Raw genomic sequence first — 17750 nt, forward strand, 5'->3', positions numbered from 1 at the left:
ATACTTAATTTTTCATTGTTAAATCATAAATTTTATTGTTTACAAACACATATACAATAATTATTAATTATCATTAAAATTACACTCAACTGGAATTACATTTCTTCGTAAATAAACATTTGATCTGCTGAATATAATCTGTCAATATTATCAGTGCTGCCATATCTACCATTAGTCAGCGTTGTATTCTTTAACAATAATCGGTATTATCGACATACACTTAAAAAAATTACTATGGCAGATAAATTTAAATGTCTCAACAAAAGCTGTACTTGTGATGATGAAAGAATGGTGGTTTGTTGGCTTTGTCATGGCATGTGTCATTTTAAGTGCAGTGGATTGTCCGGTTTGGTTGCTGAAGCTGTGTGTAAAACTAAAGGTTTACATTGGTGTTGCAATGCCTGTCGAAAAATTGGTGTCGAATATTATCGTTTTTATCAAAGCACTAAAAATACATTTCTAAATATTCAAAATAAATTATCTGCACTGTCCAGTGAGATAGCAGCTTATGGAAATCTATATGAAGAATTTAAACAATTAAATTGTCTAAATTCTCCACCGCAATCTTCTCCTAAACGCCGAAAATCATCAAGAACCAAAAATAAAACAAACGCTTCTCAAAGTCCTGGTGCTTCTGTTTCCAATGTTGTTGATCCCGATTCAATTACACCAAGTACATCAAAGAGTAACCCCGATAACTATGCTACAATGTTGAATACTATATCGGATTCAGAATATTCACATATGCAAACTACCGCTACATTTGTTAATTATGATAATATTGCTGGTACTTCAAATGCTGCTACAAATCAAATTTCAAATACTGGCTTAAAAATTATTCCGCCTAATAAATCAATTTTTATATCCCGTTTTGCATCTGATACTACTGTTGAACAAATAAACTTTTACATAAAATCAAAATTGAATTTTGAAGCTGACTTTACCACATATAAATTTTCGTATGCACAACCTAGGAGGAGTACATCTTTCAAACTCAATGTTCCCCACGATCTTTATGAACAAATAGTAAATCCTAATTTCTGGCCTGCAAATACTTTGGTACGTGAATATGAATTTAAAGATAATCCAAGAAAACATAACATTGCTGTACTTCCGTCTGGTCACCGATTAAATGATAATTCAAACTCCAACATTTCAAAAAACTGAATTGTGAACTTATTGATCGATTAACCTTTATTTATCAGAATGTTCGAGGCTTAAACACTAAAATGTCAAACCTTCTTATAAATAGTTATGATTTTACTTATGATGTTATTGTTTTTACTGAAACATGGCTGAAAGACAACGTATTCAATTCTGAACTTCTCTGCAATAAATATCAGATCTACAGATATAATAGAAATGATCGAAACGGCGGTGGTGTTTTAATTGAAGTTTCATGCCATTTTGCCTCTGAATCAATTTCGTCCTGCTCTTCAGAAAATATTGAATTCATTAGTGTAATGATAAAACTGAAAAATAAAAAAATCTACCTCACCTGTTCATACATACCTCCTAATTCTAATGAACTAGTATATCAACAACATGTAAATGCCATAAAAATGATTGCTGATCTTTTTGAAACAGATGATGTTTTTTTTTTTGTTTTTGGTGATTTCAATCTGCCCTCTATTTCATGGACAAAGTTACCTGATGCTCCTAACTTAATTCCAACAAAATCTAAAAACTTTGACGATGATTTTTTAAATAATATATTCGATATCTGCCTTTATCAACTAAATAACGTTTTTAATGAATTTGGAAAATTATTAGATTTGTTATTTGTAAACGATACATGCAATTGTGTAATTTCTCGCTCAGATCCTGTTACTTTACCGGAAGATAGATTTCATCCCACATTCGAACTTGTTTTTACATTGCCTCTTGCACATAAATCCGCAACTCAAATAAACCACCAGAAAGTTTATAATTTTAAACAAACAAATTACGTTAAATTAAATGAGTTAATATCTAATACCAATTGGAATGATTTACTGTGTGTCCCATACTTAAACAATTCAACTTTGGATGACATGGCTGACATTTTTTACAATAAAATATATTCTTTCATGGATGAATGCACTCCAAAACACAGTTTTTACCAACACACTGGTCCTCCTTGGAATTCTAAACATTTAACTAAACTAAAGAATTTAAAGAATAAATATTATAAAAAATTTAAAAAATCTGGCTCTCTCGTAGATTATGGTAAATACTCAGTTTCTCGTGCTGAATACAATACTCTCAACAATTTCCTTTATAATAAATATTTACTTAAAATGAAAAATGATTTTAAACTTAACTCTAAATCGTTTTACAAATTTGTCAACTCTAAATGAAAGACAAATGGATATCCTTCTGTAATGAAATTCAACAATTGTGAATCTTCCGATGACGTTAACGTATGTAATATGTTTGCTGATTTTTTTGCTAGTACATATTCGGATGCACAATATGTCTCTGATAGTTACCCCTACTCATTATACACTAACCGTGATATAGCGTTCCCGTATATTGACTCTGTTGATTTATTGGAAAGTTTAAATAAACTAAAAATTTCGTATAATTATGATCCTGATGGTGTTCCAAGCTGCATCTTACATTATTGTGCTCAATCGTTGGTAAAACCATTAATAATGTTGTTCAACACATCCATTAAATATGGCTATTTTCCTAAAATTTGGAAGTCTTCTTACATTATTCCGTTATTTAAATCCGGTAATAAATCTGATATCTCCAATTATAGAGGCATTGCTAAACTCAGTGCAATTCCTAAGATTTTTGAGAATTTTATCACTGATTACATGTACCATCAATCATCATCTATACTGTCATCGTGTCAACACGGATTTCGGAAAGGTTGTTCTACTACAACGAATGTCCTTCAACTTACAACACATGTAAACCAAGGCTTTGTCCAAAGAAAACAAACTGATGCCGTATATACCGATTTTAGTAAAGCTTTTGATAAAGTAAATCACAACCTTCTTTTTATTAAGCTGGACCTTCTGGGTTTAACATCTCGCAGCCTAAACTGGATAAAATCGTATCTTTTGGATAGAACTCAATGTGTTAAATTCAATAATAAATACTCCAAAAATATTTTGGTTACTTCTGGTGTACCTCAAGGGAGCCACCTTGGTCCTATTCTCTTCTCCCTGTTCATCAATGACCTTCCGGATGTTTTAAATTTTTGCTACATTCTAATGTATGCGGATGATGTCAAAATCTTTTTGAGCTTCTCTCAATATGTGGATCATTTTTATCTCCAATCCGATCTCAACAATTTCTTTTTTTGGTGCAGTCAAAACCTAATGGAATTAAACTTAAAAAAATGTAAACTTATGCGCTTTTCTAGAAGTAATTATATTCCCGCCAACTATACTTTGGGCAATTATCAGCTTGATTCTGTTGAAAATTTTCTTGATCTTGGAATTTTACTAGACCATAAATTAAACTTTGTTTCGCATATTACTATGACAATAAATAAAGCCAGAGGTGTACTTGCATTTATAAAACGTTACATTCTAATGTATGCGGATGATGTCAAAATCTTTTTGAGCTTCTCTCAATATGTGGATCATTTTTATCTCCAATCCGATCTCAACAATTTCTTTTTTTGGTGCAGTCAAAACCTAATGGAATTAAACTTAAAAAAATGTAAACTTATGCGCTTTTCTAGAAGTAATTATATTCCCGCCAACTATACTTTGGGCAATTATCAGCTTGATTCTGTTGAAAATTTTCTTGATCTTGGAATTTTACTAGACCATAAATTAAACTTTGTTTCGCATATTACTATGACAATAAATAAAGCCAGAGGTGTACTTGCATTTATAAAACGTTGGGCTAAGGAATTTAGCGACCCCTACATCACAAAACAACTTTACATCTCTTTAGTAAGACCTATATTGGAATATGGCTCTGTTATCTGGGATCCTTATTACAACATTCATATTCAGCGAATAGAATCTGTACAAAAACAATTCTTACTCTTCTGTTTACGTGGTTTACGTTGGAATCCTGAAATAAACCTTCCATCATACATTGATAGACTTAAGTTAATAAAATTGCCTACATTACACAGTAGAAGAACTATGCTTAATGTAACATTTATGATCAATATAATTAATGGTGAAGTCTGCTCCGAATTCCTTGTAAATAATGGTACTTTCAACGTCCCTCAACGATTGTCACGTCATTTCAAGCCACTGTATGTCAAAAACGTTAGAACTAACTACGCCCAAGCTGATGCAATAAGGAGATTATACTGCGAATTCAATAATCTTTATCATCTAATTGATTTTTCTCTTAAAACAAGTGTAATTAAATATAACATTATTCGTTTTTTAAATGATTAATTATTTGTTGTACTTTTTGTAAATTCATTGTAATTATATACTATATATTTTCATAATAGTCTGTAAGGATTTAATCCATTGACTTAAATAAATAAAAAACAGAAATATTCCTATAGGTTCGCTCCTATTTCTATGAACACAACTGTATGTCCTATTCAACTAAGCAATTGGAAGCATTTACAAGAATTGAAGCCTGTTATTCCGAAAGAATATCATTATTTTTATGATAATTTAAAACATGCGGGTAAAGATTAACCCCCTTATTCATAATCAATTTTTAATTTTATAAAAGGTTTATAAGACAGATTTTCCATACAAAATCTGTTTTATAAAACTGTAATAAATTTAAAAATTGATTATGAATATGCCTAAATTGTTTATTGCATTTCAAAATGGTTTAATATAAAATTAATTAACTATTATTTCAAATTCATTTAACATGATAACGTGTTTCTTAATATTTTACTTATCCATAATGGCCCATAATCATAGTCAAAAATAAAGTACATTTTAAGAGAATTAAACTCGACTTTACTTAAGAGTGGACTTTAGGTCTATCATAGACAAGTTAAAGTATACTTCTGACGCTGAAGTCGACTCTAAATATAAAACTAGCTGAAGTTGTTTTTAACTCGTTTAATAACAGCATCAGCTGTTCTTCGCCGAGTAAAAAAGTTCGTCACAAAGTAAAAAATGTTTAAGTTACAAGATATTGATAGAGATTTTGCAATTATTGAACAGTTATCAATAAAATTAGTACCAAAATATCGTAATTATTAATTAATGTTATCTTTTCCATTTTTCCACAACAAACAACTTTCTTTGTTTAGATGTCCCGGTTACATTTATTGTTTACGTTTTTTGGATTTTTTTTTAATTTTGTATGTCAGCTGTTCAGCGTTGCCACTTGTCTGTTTTTTGTTGTATATTGTATGAAAACATTTTCTACATTTGCGGTGGCACCCAGTTAAAGTCGGTTCAATTTAAAACATACTTTAATTTTGACTATGGTTGCAAATTAATAAAAAGCAGGTTTTTATTTTAAAGTTGATTTTAAAAAGAACCGACTTTAGTGTTTGACTATGATTATGGGCCAATATATTAAATATTATTTTATAACTAATCTTTCTTATATATAAAAAGAAGTGTACATTTTGATGTCACCATTAACTGCGAAAACGGGTCGACCGATTTCAACCAAAATTGCAGGGTTCGTTGGGGATGGTCTGTAGATGGTTTATGTGAAGTTTGCACGAAATCGGCATTGTGATTCCGGATATATGGCTGGAGCGATTTTTATCAAATTTTCAGTGAATCGTCAGATTTTTGATTTTCGGTCTGTGGGCGGAGGGCAGAGAAGCAAGCCGATTCAAAAATTTCGGCGGCGACTTATGAGCAACAATTTTCGGCGGCGGCGGCTAGCCGGCTCTACGCCGAGTTTTCTACTGGCTGAAAAAATCATTCGGTCTGTGGGCGGAGGGCAGAGAAGCAAGCCGATTCAAAAATTTCGGCGGCGACTTATGAGCAACAATTTTCGGCGGCGGCTAGCCGGCTCTACGCCGAGTTTTCTACTGGCTGAAAAAAAAATCATCATAGCCGAATTCAAACAATATAAAATTAGCTTTTTAAGCAAATTATAAAATATTTTCATGTCAATTTGTCTCAACAGTATTCCTACTTTTTAGAAATACCCAAAAACGCTACTTTAAATAAAAATATTTTTATTTATTAAAAATTAATTACAAAACAAATAAATCAAAAACCAAGTTAAGGGTATTCATTTAAAAAAAAATGGAAAATTACACTCTGATTTTTTGACACTTTTACACAACAAACACAAGAAAAAAAATCCACAAAAATTTGTATTTTTTTAAACAATTTTTTCTTGTGTTTGTGTAAAAGTGTAAAACAATCAGAGTGTAATTTTCCCTTTTTTGGAAATGAATACCCTTTATATTTCTTTTGTGAAAAAATATAACTTCTATGAAAAGTAATAACTGTTACGGTTCCTGACAATAATAGATGTGTTCAGATTTTATATGTATATCTTAATTAAGCTTCACACAAAACAGTAAAAACAAGATAAATGCATATATATGGTATCACTGCCACTAATTCAATTAAATACCGATTTTCGTTAGTATTCACTGATATTAAAAAAGAACCAAAAATTAATTGTAACTTAATATTTAATAAAATACGATAGAAAAAATGAGAATCGGCTAGCAATTGAGCCGCCAACCATCCGAGTGATTCGGCGGCGGCGTGGCTTGTTGAAAAAATTTTTTACACTATACCGCTAATGACACTATACCTAATGATTTCAAGGTCAGTAATTGTGGCCAAACATTTGCAAATAAAAAAAAAAGTTAAAAAAAAAATTGCCAAAAAATTATTTTTATTTTTTCATTCGAGAAATAAATGGCTTTTTCCATTCCCAATTATCAAACAATGCTAATTTTAATTTCGTTGCTTAACATCATTTTAAAAATTTTAATTCACAGTGGTGTACTCTGAAACGAATGATTTGGTGTAACATGTCCGGTACATACCAAATTTTCATATCGTTCGATAAAACAAGTAGGCCGCTGTTAACATTGTAATATAAAAGTGCTTTTATATTATCAACCGATGATAAACAAAATTTCCGAAAGTACAACTAATATAGTAAACAACGTCGACAAATAAGATTTGGTTCCCGCCGAACTTCTGCCAAATTCAAATGAATATTCAATCCTTTGTCGACAAGGTACTCACAAGTCTTACAACCAACTACAAAAATTCGGATTGGCTGTGGGAACGTGGAATTTTGGTACCAAAAAATGATGATGTCAACAAGCTTAATGAGCAAATTAATTGAAACTGACTGGCGAAATAATGAAATACAAATCGATTGACACAGTAATGAAGGAAAAACAAGCCTCAATTATGCTACTGAAACATTGAAGGTTGGATCACAGATAATGTTTCTCCGCAACATAAACGCGCCAAAATTATGCAACGGAACACGATTGACCATCAAAAAATGTTCACCAAATTTAATTGAGGCAACAATCATCGGTGGCAGATTAAAATGCGAAGACGTAATGATTTCACGCATACCAAAGATTTCCAACGACAAAGTATAAGGCCAATCGTTGACTATTGTTGGCTTACATTTGGAAAATTCATGTTTTGTATGTGGTTTGCTCCCGAGTAAATAAAAAAAAAGAAACGTATATCTCCTGTCCTTAAGATGAATTCATAAATATAATATCCCATTTGCCTTAACTTATAGATATCTGCTACAACTTTGTCAAATGACCACCTCAGTGTTTCGCGTGCGATGTCAGGTCGGGGAAGTCCGTTCTTTTTTTTCCGACACTGTATATTCAAATCGAGATGCAATATAAAACAGAATTATTGTAAGGGCCAGCAACGCGGACCGGGTTCAGCTAGTTATTACATAAAAACCTCAAAGTTTTCATTAAAGCTCATTATTATTTTTGTTCAAATAGTGCTAACTGCTTATTTCACTGCTAGAATAGCTAAAACTTTAACATGTAAAAACTGCTATCTAACATATAAACACGAATATCAGGAATTAATAAAACCTTAGCATATGTAGGATTTAGACGTCGTTTTTAAATAACATTGTAAAATACATTTTAGTTATTACTGCCTGTTACTAAATGTCGACATAAATTTATTAGGCCGATAAACTGTTAACAATTTTGGTTTTCTCAATATACCGACAAAAAACATTATTTTCAGTTGGCAATACCTCTCAAAATAGATGTGAAAGTTGGGAACCCTGCCTTCAAGTGACAACAGTTTTTTCGCTCTCCTTTAAAATGTTGATTTTGCTAATAGCACTATTTGAATATAAACCCTCGATATATAGTTTATCTATTTATCTATTTCTACAGATATTTGATGGTTTTGCGAAATTTTAGGCAGCTTTAACAAAAATGAACAATTCGGGGGAGTGGTAATACCCGTTTCTCCATACAATTTTGGAGCAGTCTAATATACATGCATACATATTTATAGATGTACTTATTTATAGAAACAATTTTAAACTTGTTCTACATTCATATTTATTTATTTCAGGTATGAAACAATCAGCTATTTATAGAATAACAACAATTTCGTACATAGAGAAATTTGTTCATATTATATTTAGTGTAATACTGATGTTAGAGAATTGTGGTGAAACAAATAAAAGAAAACAAAATTAGATAACTTATTTGTTCTTTATATTAATACATCATTACAAAAATATTACTACTAAGTAAAGTATATTTATTTACTAGGAATTCATTATGAGCTTAATTTGTTTAAAATTATAATCAATGCAAATTAACATTTTTTTTATTTATCATTGCATGTTTTTAAAAATCTATAGTCTATCGTATTTATTTAATAGATTCGATCAAAAACAAACTAAAAGTACATACATTTTAGAAAAAAGTGAAGTGCCTGACAGATGTAATTAGTTATAAAAAAAGTGAAAATAAACCGCCTTTAATGCGAAACGTATACCTATATAGGAGAGAAACATTTAACAATTTTTTGAAAATGTCACATCTAAACCAAAAAAAAAGAAATAGGTCATTCAAAATTACACTGTGCAACATGAAATTGTTTCTAATGAGACCAACGGAAAATGTTAGACGATGGGTTATCAGTAGATCAAAACTTCCAGTTGATTTTAAAAACTTTGCGTAAATGTTTTTTTATAGCCATATGTAATTTGGCTATTTATATATTTACCGTATTTTCCATTATGATTGGAAATAAAAAAATTAATTAATGCACATACAAATATATTTGTCTTATGCCCGTAATTTCTACAAATAGATATCTATCAGTGCTTAGTTACTTATGGAGTAAAAATATTTAGTAATTTTGATCCGTAGATATGCATTTGATATTAATGTCAAGTTACCTTTTAGGTAAATCTATCAGCTGGGTATTTCACACCATAGTTATCTATTTGTTGAAATTATGGGCATTATTATTTAGATATTTAACCAGTGTATATTTTCAAAACTGGAAAAACTTATTAGATTTAAACTTGGAACTTGTTCCACTTTTAGCTTAAGAAAGTATCATTATAAAATTGATAATCGATGAATTATTTCATCTAGCCCTCATACAAATCTCATACAGAAATGGGGTTAAAATATAATAATTGAATTAAATAAAAACAATTATATAAAAGTAAAATTTAGCACAAATGAGTCTCATGTAAAAACATAAATCTAACCAATCCTACTAAGTTTGGTGAGTATTGACCTATTATTCAACAAAAAACGGTTCCCTCCGTTTTATGCTTTTTTCTTGAGAGTTTCTGAAGTCCAGCGAACTCTCATACATACATATTTTTCAGAAATATATATCTGAAGTAGTTGGAGATGCCAATACAATACACCTTCAAAATGGTGTGAGTACATAAACCTATAGATTAAAATTCTCAAGAATTGTTATATTTATTGTCAAATTTACGTTCTTCAAAAGATTGGTGTGATAGAATATCAATCACACGAATTTACGCAGGACTTGACGAAAAAAAATTAAGGAAATATCACCCGTACGACAAAAAATCTGACGAAAAATCGTTTCCGTTTACACGATTATTACGAAGTAAAATGATAACAGCTGTTTACATATAAAACTATAGGTGATACAAAAATACTTGTTTGTTTTTTTAAAATGTTAATAAATATAAAGAGTATATCGTTTAAATGTTTATCCGTATTTATTGTCAGTGATACATTTGGGGTATTCACACGGTCTACTATTTTGGTCATATTGTCATAATGTCCTAATATAACAAATTTTAACAAAGTTTAAACAAATTTTTGTTGTGTTTCAAAAAAAATTCTAAACTAATAAGACTATTTGAACTATGTTTATTGTTTTGTCATAAAATAATACTTTTTTTGGTTTAAAACACAACAACAACTATTATAATATATTAGGACATTATGACAATACGACTAATAGGAGACCGTGTGAATACCCCAATTATATATAACGTTTAGACAATAAAATTATTCAGTAACTTTATTTTAGAGAGTAAAAATAAATTTTCTCTCCATCTGAAAAAAGTAAGCCAACAACATACATATAATAATTTTCCTACGCGGGAAAAATTTCCTGGACATTTTTGTCGGGAATTTCTTTATACGTTTTCTTCTTAAATTTGCAATATTCTGATTTGTTATAATGGCCAAATTTATTGCTAATCGAATGATTCCATTATATCTATAATTTCTTTTCGGTTCTAGAAACAGATAGTCAGTTGGCAATGAAGCATTGAAATAAACGAATTTTTGTCATTCAACTAATATTCTTCAGCCACAGCAGATCAATTTGATCATTTAGAATGACTCAAATTGAAATTATGTATATGTCATAAAGGAATTATTAGTGCGCCTAACATAACACCTTCTAAGGATATTCATATTTACAGAAGATAATAATAAAAGTGGTTTAAATTTGTTTGTAAAATAATATAATTTATTGATTTTATACCGATTAAAACTACGTGTGTGACAAGACATGTCAAATGCCACTTTTATAGTATAAACTCTTAAAAGAGTTGGACCAATATTGTACAACCAAATAGAGTTGTTTTATACTTCTTTTAAAACGCTGGTAAAATTCTAAGACTACTAATTCGAAAAAATGTTAATGGTTTTTGGTTTAATTTAGTATTAAAAAATTTCCGGGAATTTCCGTTGTTTAAATTTAAAATTTTTTTATGAATACGTGGGTAAGTAGTTATAAGTACTATAGTTTTACTTTCAAACTGTAAACATGTATAAAAACGTTCGTTTTTCATAACGATATACTTCCAATTAATATAATTTTTGTATGAGAACTGTTAGTATGTCGTCACGATAAAATATAGCCAATTCTAATTGTTGGGGCTTTCGACGATAAAAAAATTCATCCGTATAACAAAAAAGTGATGAATGCTACTTTTTGCATTAGTCCCCTTTTACAATTCAGAAATTGAAAGGCACACAGACTAAAGGCCCAACTATAATATGCATAAGCTAGCTTAAGTTAATGTCAAAACCGAACGAAAAGTCTGTCAAATGCTTAAGAAAATCCGAAGAAACTTTTAGGTGGACATAATGTACTTACATTTATGTGCAACACGTAATTAAAAAAATACGTATTTCTTATTATATTATGAAAATAAAACACACAGTGTTGTATTTGAAATACACGCGAAAATAGAACATGCTCTAATTGCCAAAAATGTCACAAGTAATACACATGTATTTTACATACACGAAGTTTCATATGGATCACACGGTATGCATACGTTTACATATGGAAAAATGTCCCAATACATGACACAAAACCCAAGCAATACATGCCGTCTGACCCCCCTTTACGCTGACTTAAGGCCTAATTAGTTTGTACGTTCCGTAACGAATCAGCTGTTTTGTTTTTAGCTTAGGGGAAGTTGTGTATGTCGTTAGTTTTTCTGTAACGTTGCCGTTCTGTTGCGGATGAAAACAGAATCTTGTCCGCAACGTTAAGTGACAGCTATAACAGCTGGTATCATATACAGACAAAAATTCTAACAATATAAAAGCAGTGGTGCCAACATTTTTTGAAAGATTTTCAAAAAAACATTGAAATTTAATAAAATAAATATAAATTTCTTCTAATGTATGTAAAAAAATTTGTTTAAATTAAATCATTAACAAGCAATATTTATAAAAATGTTCACAATAATATGTTGACGGTCTAAATACAAAAAACACTAAAAATAGTAACAAAATCACCAAGTTGGTTTTTTGGTTATTATTTTAAAAACAGCTGATACGATCTTACGGAAAAACTAACTACAATATAACAGCATTCAGAACGACACAGAACAGAAACGTTACATAACGCAAAGACTAATATAGCCTTTAAGCTAGTGTATGCATATTATAGTTGCGCCTTAAGTTTGTTGGTGAGGGGTTGAAGAGGCAGAGTGTGTAGAACTGACAATACCTTTTATGAATTCGCCTTGCGACCATCTGTACTAGACACTTTTTGTTTCTCTTTTCCACTCTTCGCAATTTTCATGTTGATGCTTCATATGATTTTTCTCACCTCAATGTTTAAATGCATTTGAAAATGCAAATATTCATAAGCATCAAGAACGAAAAAGAAAGAAAAAAGGAAACGACAAATTTCTGTCTGTCTATTAATTTCGCGGTTGCGAAATTTAGGTTTAGGCAAGTTCAAAAGAGAATGAGAAAAATGTTGCCTTTCAATTTCTGCATTGTAAAAGGGGACTTAGCACGATCCGGATGACGTAAGATGATTAGATATGTTAGTGTTTTTACTTTATTTACATACAAATTCAATCCTGATAATACGACTAGATTGAAAATTTTCATCCGTATTTTCTCTGTTTCAAATGGTTTCATTATAATTTACATTTACACTATCCCATTCGAAGTCATATCTTTATACACTTTAGTTTATGTTGAATATTAATATTTTTATTATACATTTTTAATTGAAAAATTAAAGTATTATTTCATATTAAAGTATTATTTTTCTATTGTTCGAATAAAATGAATAATTCGAATAAGAGATTTTTACTTGGTCGAATAATTCGATCACACGTTTAAAATTAATCGAATTATTCGAATAATTTAAATTTTTTTAAAAAAGTAAAGAATGAAGTTTTTATGTCGGTTTTTTAATATTTTATTGTTAAAGAAAAACAAAAAATAACGTTAAAGTTAACAATTCAAGTATTGATAATGTTATAAAAAACATTCGAAAACAAAGTCCATGATTAAACTTTCAAGAGAAATATTCTGATCAGATTAACTCCCGAACAATCTACAAAACAATTGACTAGCAAACCCTTTAGTTTCCGTTTTGGAGCTATGCTTTAAATTGATCCTGAATTCAAATACAATATAAACGTATTAAGAACTTTTTTATGTCGTTCATTAATTCGAGTTTTAAATTGAGTAACTAATTCTTTAGTAAATTAATTATTCACTATTTTTAAATTATTTATAACAAATTGTATTATACATCAAGCTCTATCAACGTTGCCGAATCTTTGCTTAATAAAGTGGTCTTGGGGATTTACACAATAAAGGGAATCTGTCCAAAGTTTGATATCATTGTCAGTAAACGTGGGTAATTTGAAGTTAGGCAGTGCATGATTGACGCATTTACAAATACGCAAAAAGTTTATTACCATGTTAGACAAAGATGTTCCAAATCATGTATAAAACGAACGCCATGCTTTTCTTGCTGCAAAATGTTAGTTTGCAATATTTGTGTTTATCATTCGCTTTATTAAATATTTTGGAACACTTACTACGCGGTTAACAACATCACTTATGTATATACATTAGGGTTACTAATTTCCCGGACTTTTTTCGGGAGGAAATTAAAAAATCGTTTCATTCCCGGGGATTCCCGGGAATTTTTTAACACTAAATTAAACCAAAAACCAGAAAATTTTTTCGAATTAATTGACTTATAATTGTACCAGGGTTTTAAAAGAAGTATAAAATAACTATACTTGGTTGTACAATGTTGGACCAGCCTTTATAAGGGTTTCAAATTTAATAGTGGCATTTTATCGGTATTGCCACATTCGTAGTTTTAATCAGTATAAAATCAATAAATTCTTTGTTTAATTAAAAAACTTAAGAATTTCGACTATGCTAAATCTATAAAACATGCAGATAAACAAATTTGAACCACTATTATTTTCTCTAAATATGAACAATATTTATTGAATATCCCTAAAAGTTGTAATGTTAGGCATCTTAATTCCTTTAAGAGTATAAACTTTATATTAGATTCATTCTTAATAACCAAATTTTTCTGCTGTGGCTTGAGTTGATTGAAAAAATTCGGTTACTTCTTTGCCAACTGACTATCTGTTGCTAGAACTGAAAAAATCTATGGATATAATATAATGATTCAATTAGCTTCAATTCACTTTTAGAAGAAAACTTATAAAGAAATTCCCGACAAACATTTCCCGAAAAAATATTCCCGGGAATTCCCGCAAACAATTTTCCCGCGTAGGGACCCTAATATACATACATATATTTTAAGATCATGGCCTTCATCTATTTCAATGTAATCATTATAAATAGGTGTGTTCGCGTACTTTCCAGTAAAAAATATCCAGTAACTTTATATTAGACAGTAAAAATAAATTACTCTCAATCTGAAAAGTAACAAAAAAAGTACGCAACAACAATTTGTAAAAATAAGTTGAATTTTATTATAAATTAATTTAAAACGTTTGTTTTGGGCTATTTTACTTTTTTTCTTTGAAAAACTTGTAAATTGTATTAATTTTCAACTTTTTAGATTTGCTTGCATTTGCAACCATATGTTTTAAACGTTTTTTATGTTGTTATTTTGGCTATATATCATGTTCTCTATCTACGAACTGTAACTTTTAACCAGTGTTGCCACCAAGAAAATTATAAACTACACATGTCTCATACCTAAATTACACATACGAGAAAAAATTACACATGTAAATAAATGTTCGTGATTTCAATAGGAGAAATGGTCTAAAATGGTCATAAATATAAAAGGTTTGTCATAGTTGACTCTGGGATGTTTGGACCAAATACGATCACTTTATTGTTAATGGACAATTTTCACTTGCGGTGATTTTAATTTATCCAGGAATTGGATATATGAGGGATATTAAAGCAAGGTCTCTGTTTTTTAGTGAACTTTTCTAATTTAATGAATTCTTGAGATCGGTCAAATATATCAATTCCAAATACGCTTTTAACAAATATTAATCAATGTTCATTCGGAGATTGTTCCATTGGAAATTGTTACATTTCTATTAAAATTTAACAATATTTAAAAAATAGCACTCCGTTTGCTTTCGAATTTGAATTTATTCCTAATTTAAGTGCTTTGAAATCAGTTTTGTTTTCCGTTTCAAAGATAAATATTTTTTACTATTTGTTTAAAAATTATAGCTCTGATCATTTTCCTTCCCAGTAAATACTTTACCAGTAAAATCTTGTAACGTTTATATTTTTAAAATTTGTAGTTATAAATTTGAAATAAAGCTTCCAAAATAGTAAATCGTAAGTCAATTTTATTGTTTGTTATTTAAAACACACACCAGACACCAGACAGACAATAGCATAAACACAAAACAGTTCTTACGGGTATAAAAAATAACTAGTAACAATTTGTAAATACATTTTTCTCACACAAATTCCTACGTTCTTGTTTTTATACCCTTCACCTTCGTGGATATTCTGAATCCTTATATATAGCGGAGTCGATTAAGCCATGTCCGTCTGTCTGTTGAAATCAATTTTGTGAAGACCCCAGATATATTCGGGATCCAAATCTTGAATAATTCTGTCAGACATGCTTTCGAGAAGTTTGCTATTTAAAATCCGTCCATAAATAACGGAGATATGAGCAAAAATCTGAGACAACCTCTGAAAATTTCATCAAAAAAAGACATGTGTGTTGGTTTCATTGCTTTGCGTGTTTTGTTTTTGTTTTGACAAAAAAGCAACAATACGTATGTTTGGATGTGTGTTGGTTTCATTGCTTTGCGTATTTTGTTTTTGTTTTTTTTTTGTTTTGTTTCGTTTGTGACTTCTACAATTTTTAAAAGTGTTCTTGATATATTTAGGATGCTGTACTGAAAGTGGGCAATATACAGTATCGGCCATAACTAAATCACCCCCTCAGTGAATTTTTTTCATATTATATTTTCTTTTATAAAAACCAATTTTTAAATTTCGAATATGTATTATTTTCATTTGTTAATATGTTTATTATTGATAAACAAATACTTTTAAAGTTAATCTTTTCATAAGTGGTAACATAAAATCAAAAAATATTTTAAGGTAGAAAATGAAACGGACAAAACTAAAGCACCCCTTGATGGATATAATATAACACTAATTTTAATTACTATTTTGTTGCAAATCCTTTGCATTGGATAACACAAACACATCACTTAGGCATAGAAGATATTAAGTTTTATCTTGTCTTGCAATATTCCTTCCCAGGCTATTTTAACGGCTTGGAATAAATCGTGAAAATTTCCGATCCTTATTTCGGCAATTTTCACGTTTTATTTTCATATTAACAATATCCCTCAAGTTCTCAATAGGATTGATATTGGGAGATTGAGGAGTCCAATGAATAACTTGAATTTTATTGCTCTGTAGCCAAGTCTTACAAATTTTGGAGGTGTGCTTAGGATCTTTATCCTGTTGGAAGCTCCCTTTAAGTGGCCTCTCTTCACTGGCATAAGGCAACATTACATCTTTCATTATATCACGGTACATGAAATGATCCATAATCCCATTAATTTTATGAATTGGCCCAATTCCTTGACCAGAAAAGACACCCCAGACCATTACATGGCCTCCTCCATGTTTAGTTGTTCCTTTGCAATACTTAGGATTTAGTCTTTTTCCTTTTGGTCTGCGTACACGTCTTATTCCATCGGAACTTTTTAAGTTGTATTTGGATTAATCAGTGAATAGTACTGTCTTCCATTTTTTGACACTCTAGTCGATGTGCGCTTTGGCAAACTCCAATCTAGCTTTCTTGTTATTTGCTGATATAATGGGTTTTTTTTTGCTGGTCGTCAACTGAATAATCCGACTTCTACTGCTCTTCAACGGATTGTTCTTTCGCTAACGCATAATCTTAAACTTGTTCATACTTGACTAGATTATGCTATAGGATATTTTTGAATTGCTCTTTTGATCAAGGAATCATAATACCGTGTTTTTTTTCGTGGACGTCCTCCAGAATGCACCGTTGATATGCGACCAGTCTGCAAAAACTTTGAAATGAGCCTGAAAAAAACTGATCTGTTAATTGAAAATTATTTACTCAATTCATGTCGTGATAAACCCGTCTTCCAGTCTTCAATAACTTTAATTTTAAATTCACTGGAGTACTTTTTCCATGCCATTGTTTTTATTACAATAAACTGTATAAAACTTAAATTATACACACTACGCCTTCCTTTATTTTTATCTTCTGGAATTTTTAAATCCATTCGTTGTCAGTCCCGTCAATTCACAATGCAAATATACAGTAACGTAGTCAAATTTTTAAACATCTTATAAGGGGGTGCTTTTGTTTTGTCCGTTGCGTTTTGTGTTTTTATATGATTTATCATTTTAAATTAATTGTTCATAAAATTATCTTTTACTAAATGAATGTTATATGGACATTAACAATATTAGTTAATAAAATATATACAAATCAGAATTCAAAAAAGAATTTTTTATCAAAAAAATTATGTTTTAAAAAAATCTATTGAGGGGGTGCTTTAGTTATGGCCAATACTGTACATACATATATACTAATTATTATAAAAAATAG

At 29.8% G+C, this 17750-nt stretch overlaps 2 protein-coding genes across 2 annotated transcripts in view; both read left to right on the plus strand.

Moving 5' to 3' along the window:
* The first annotated feature begins 234 nt into the window (after positions 1-234).
* LOC135955571 (uncharacterized) lies at positions 235-1167 on the plus strand. Its single transcript, XM_065505925.1, has one exon. It carries the CDS (start codon positions 235-237, stop codon positions 1165-1167), a length of 933 nt encoding a protein of 310 aa, XP_065361997.1.
* A 7341-nt stretch (positions 1168-8508) lies between these two features.
* LOC135954406 (uncharacterized) overlaps positions 8509-17750 on the plus strand; it is a 157103-nt gene continuing 147861 nt past the window's right edge. The window contains exon 1 of the mRNA XM_065504572.1: positions 8509-8634. The gene's annotated coding sequence lies outside the window, so the exon portion shown is untranslated. The remainder of the gene's footprint in view (positions 8635-17750) is intronic.

Source organism: Calliphora vicina, chromosome 3 (genome assembly GCF_958450345.1).
Source record: "Calliphora vicina chromosome 3, idCalVici1.1, whole genome shotgun sequence".
In the NCBI taxonomy this organism is placed as follows: domain Eukaryota; kingdom Metazoa; phylum Arthropoda; class Insecta; order Diptera; family Calliphoridae; genus Calliphora; species Calliphora vicina.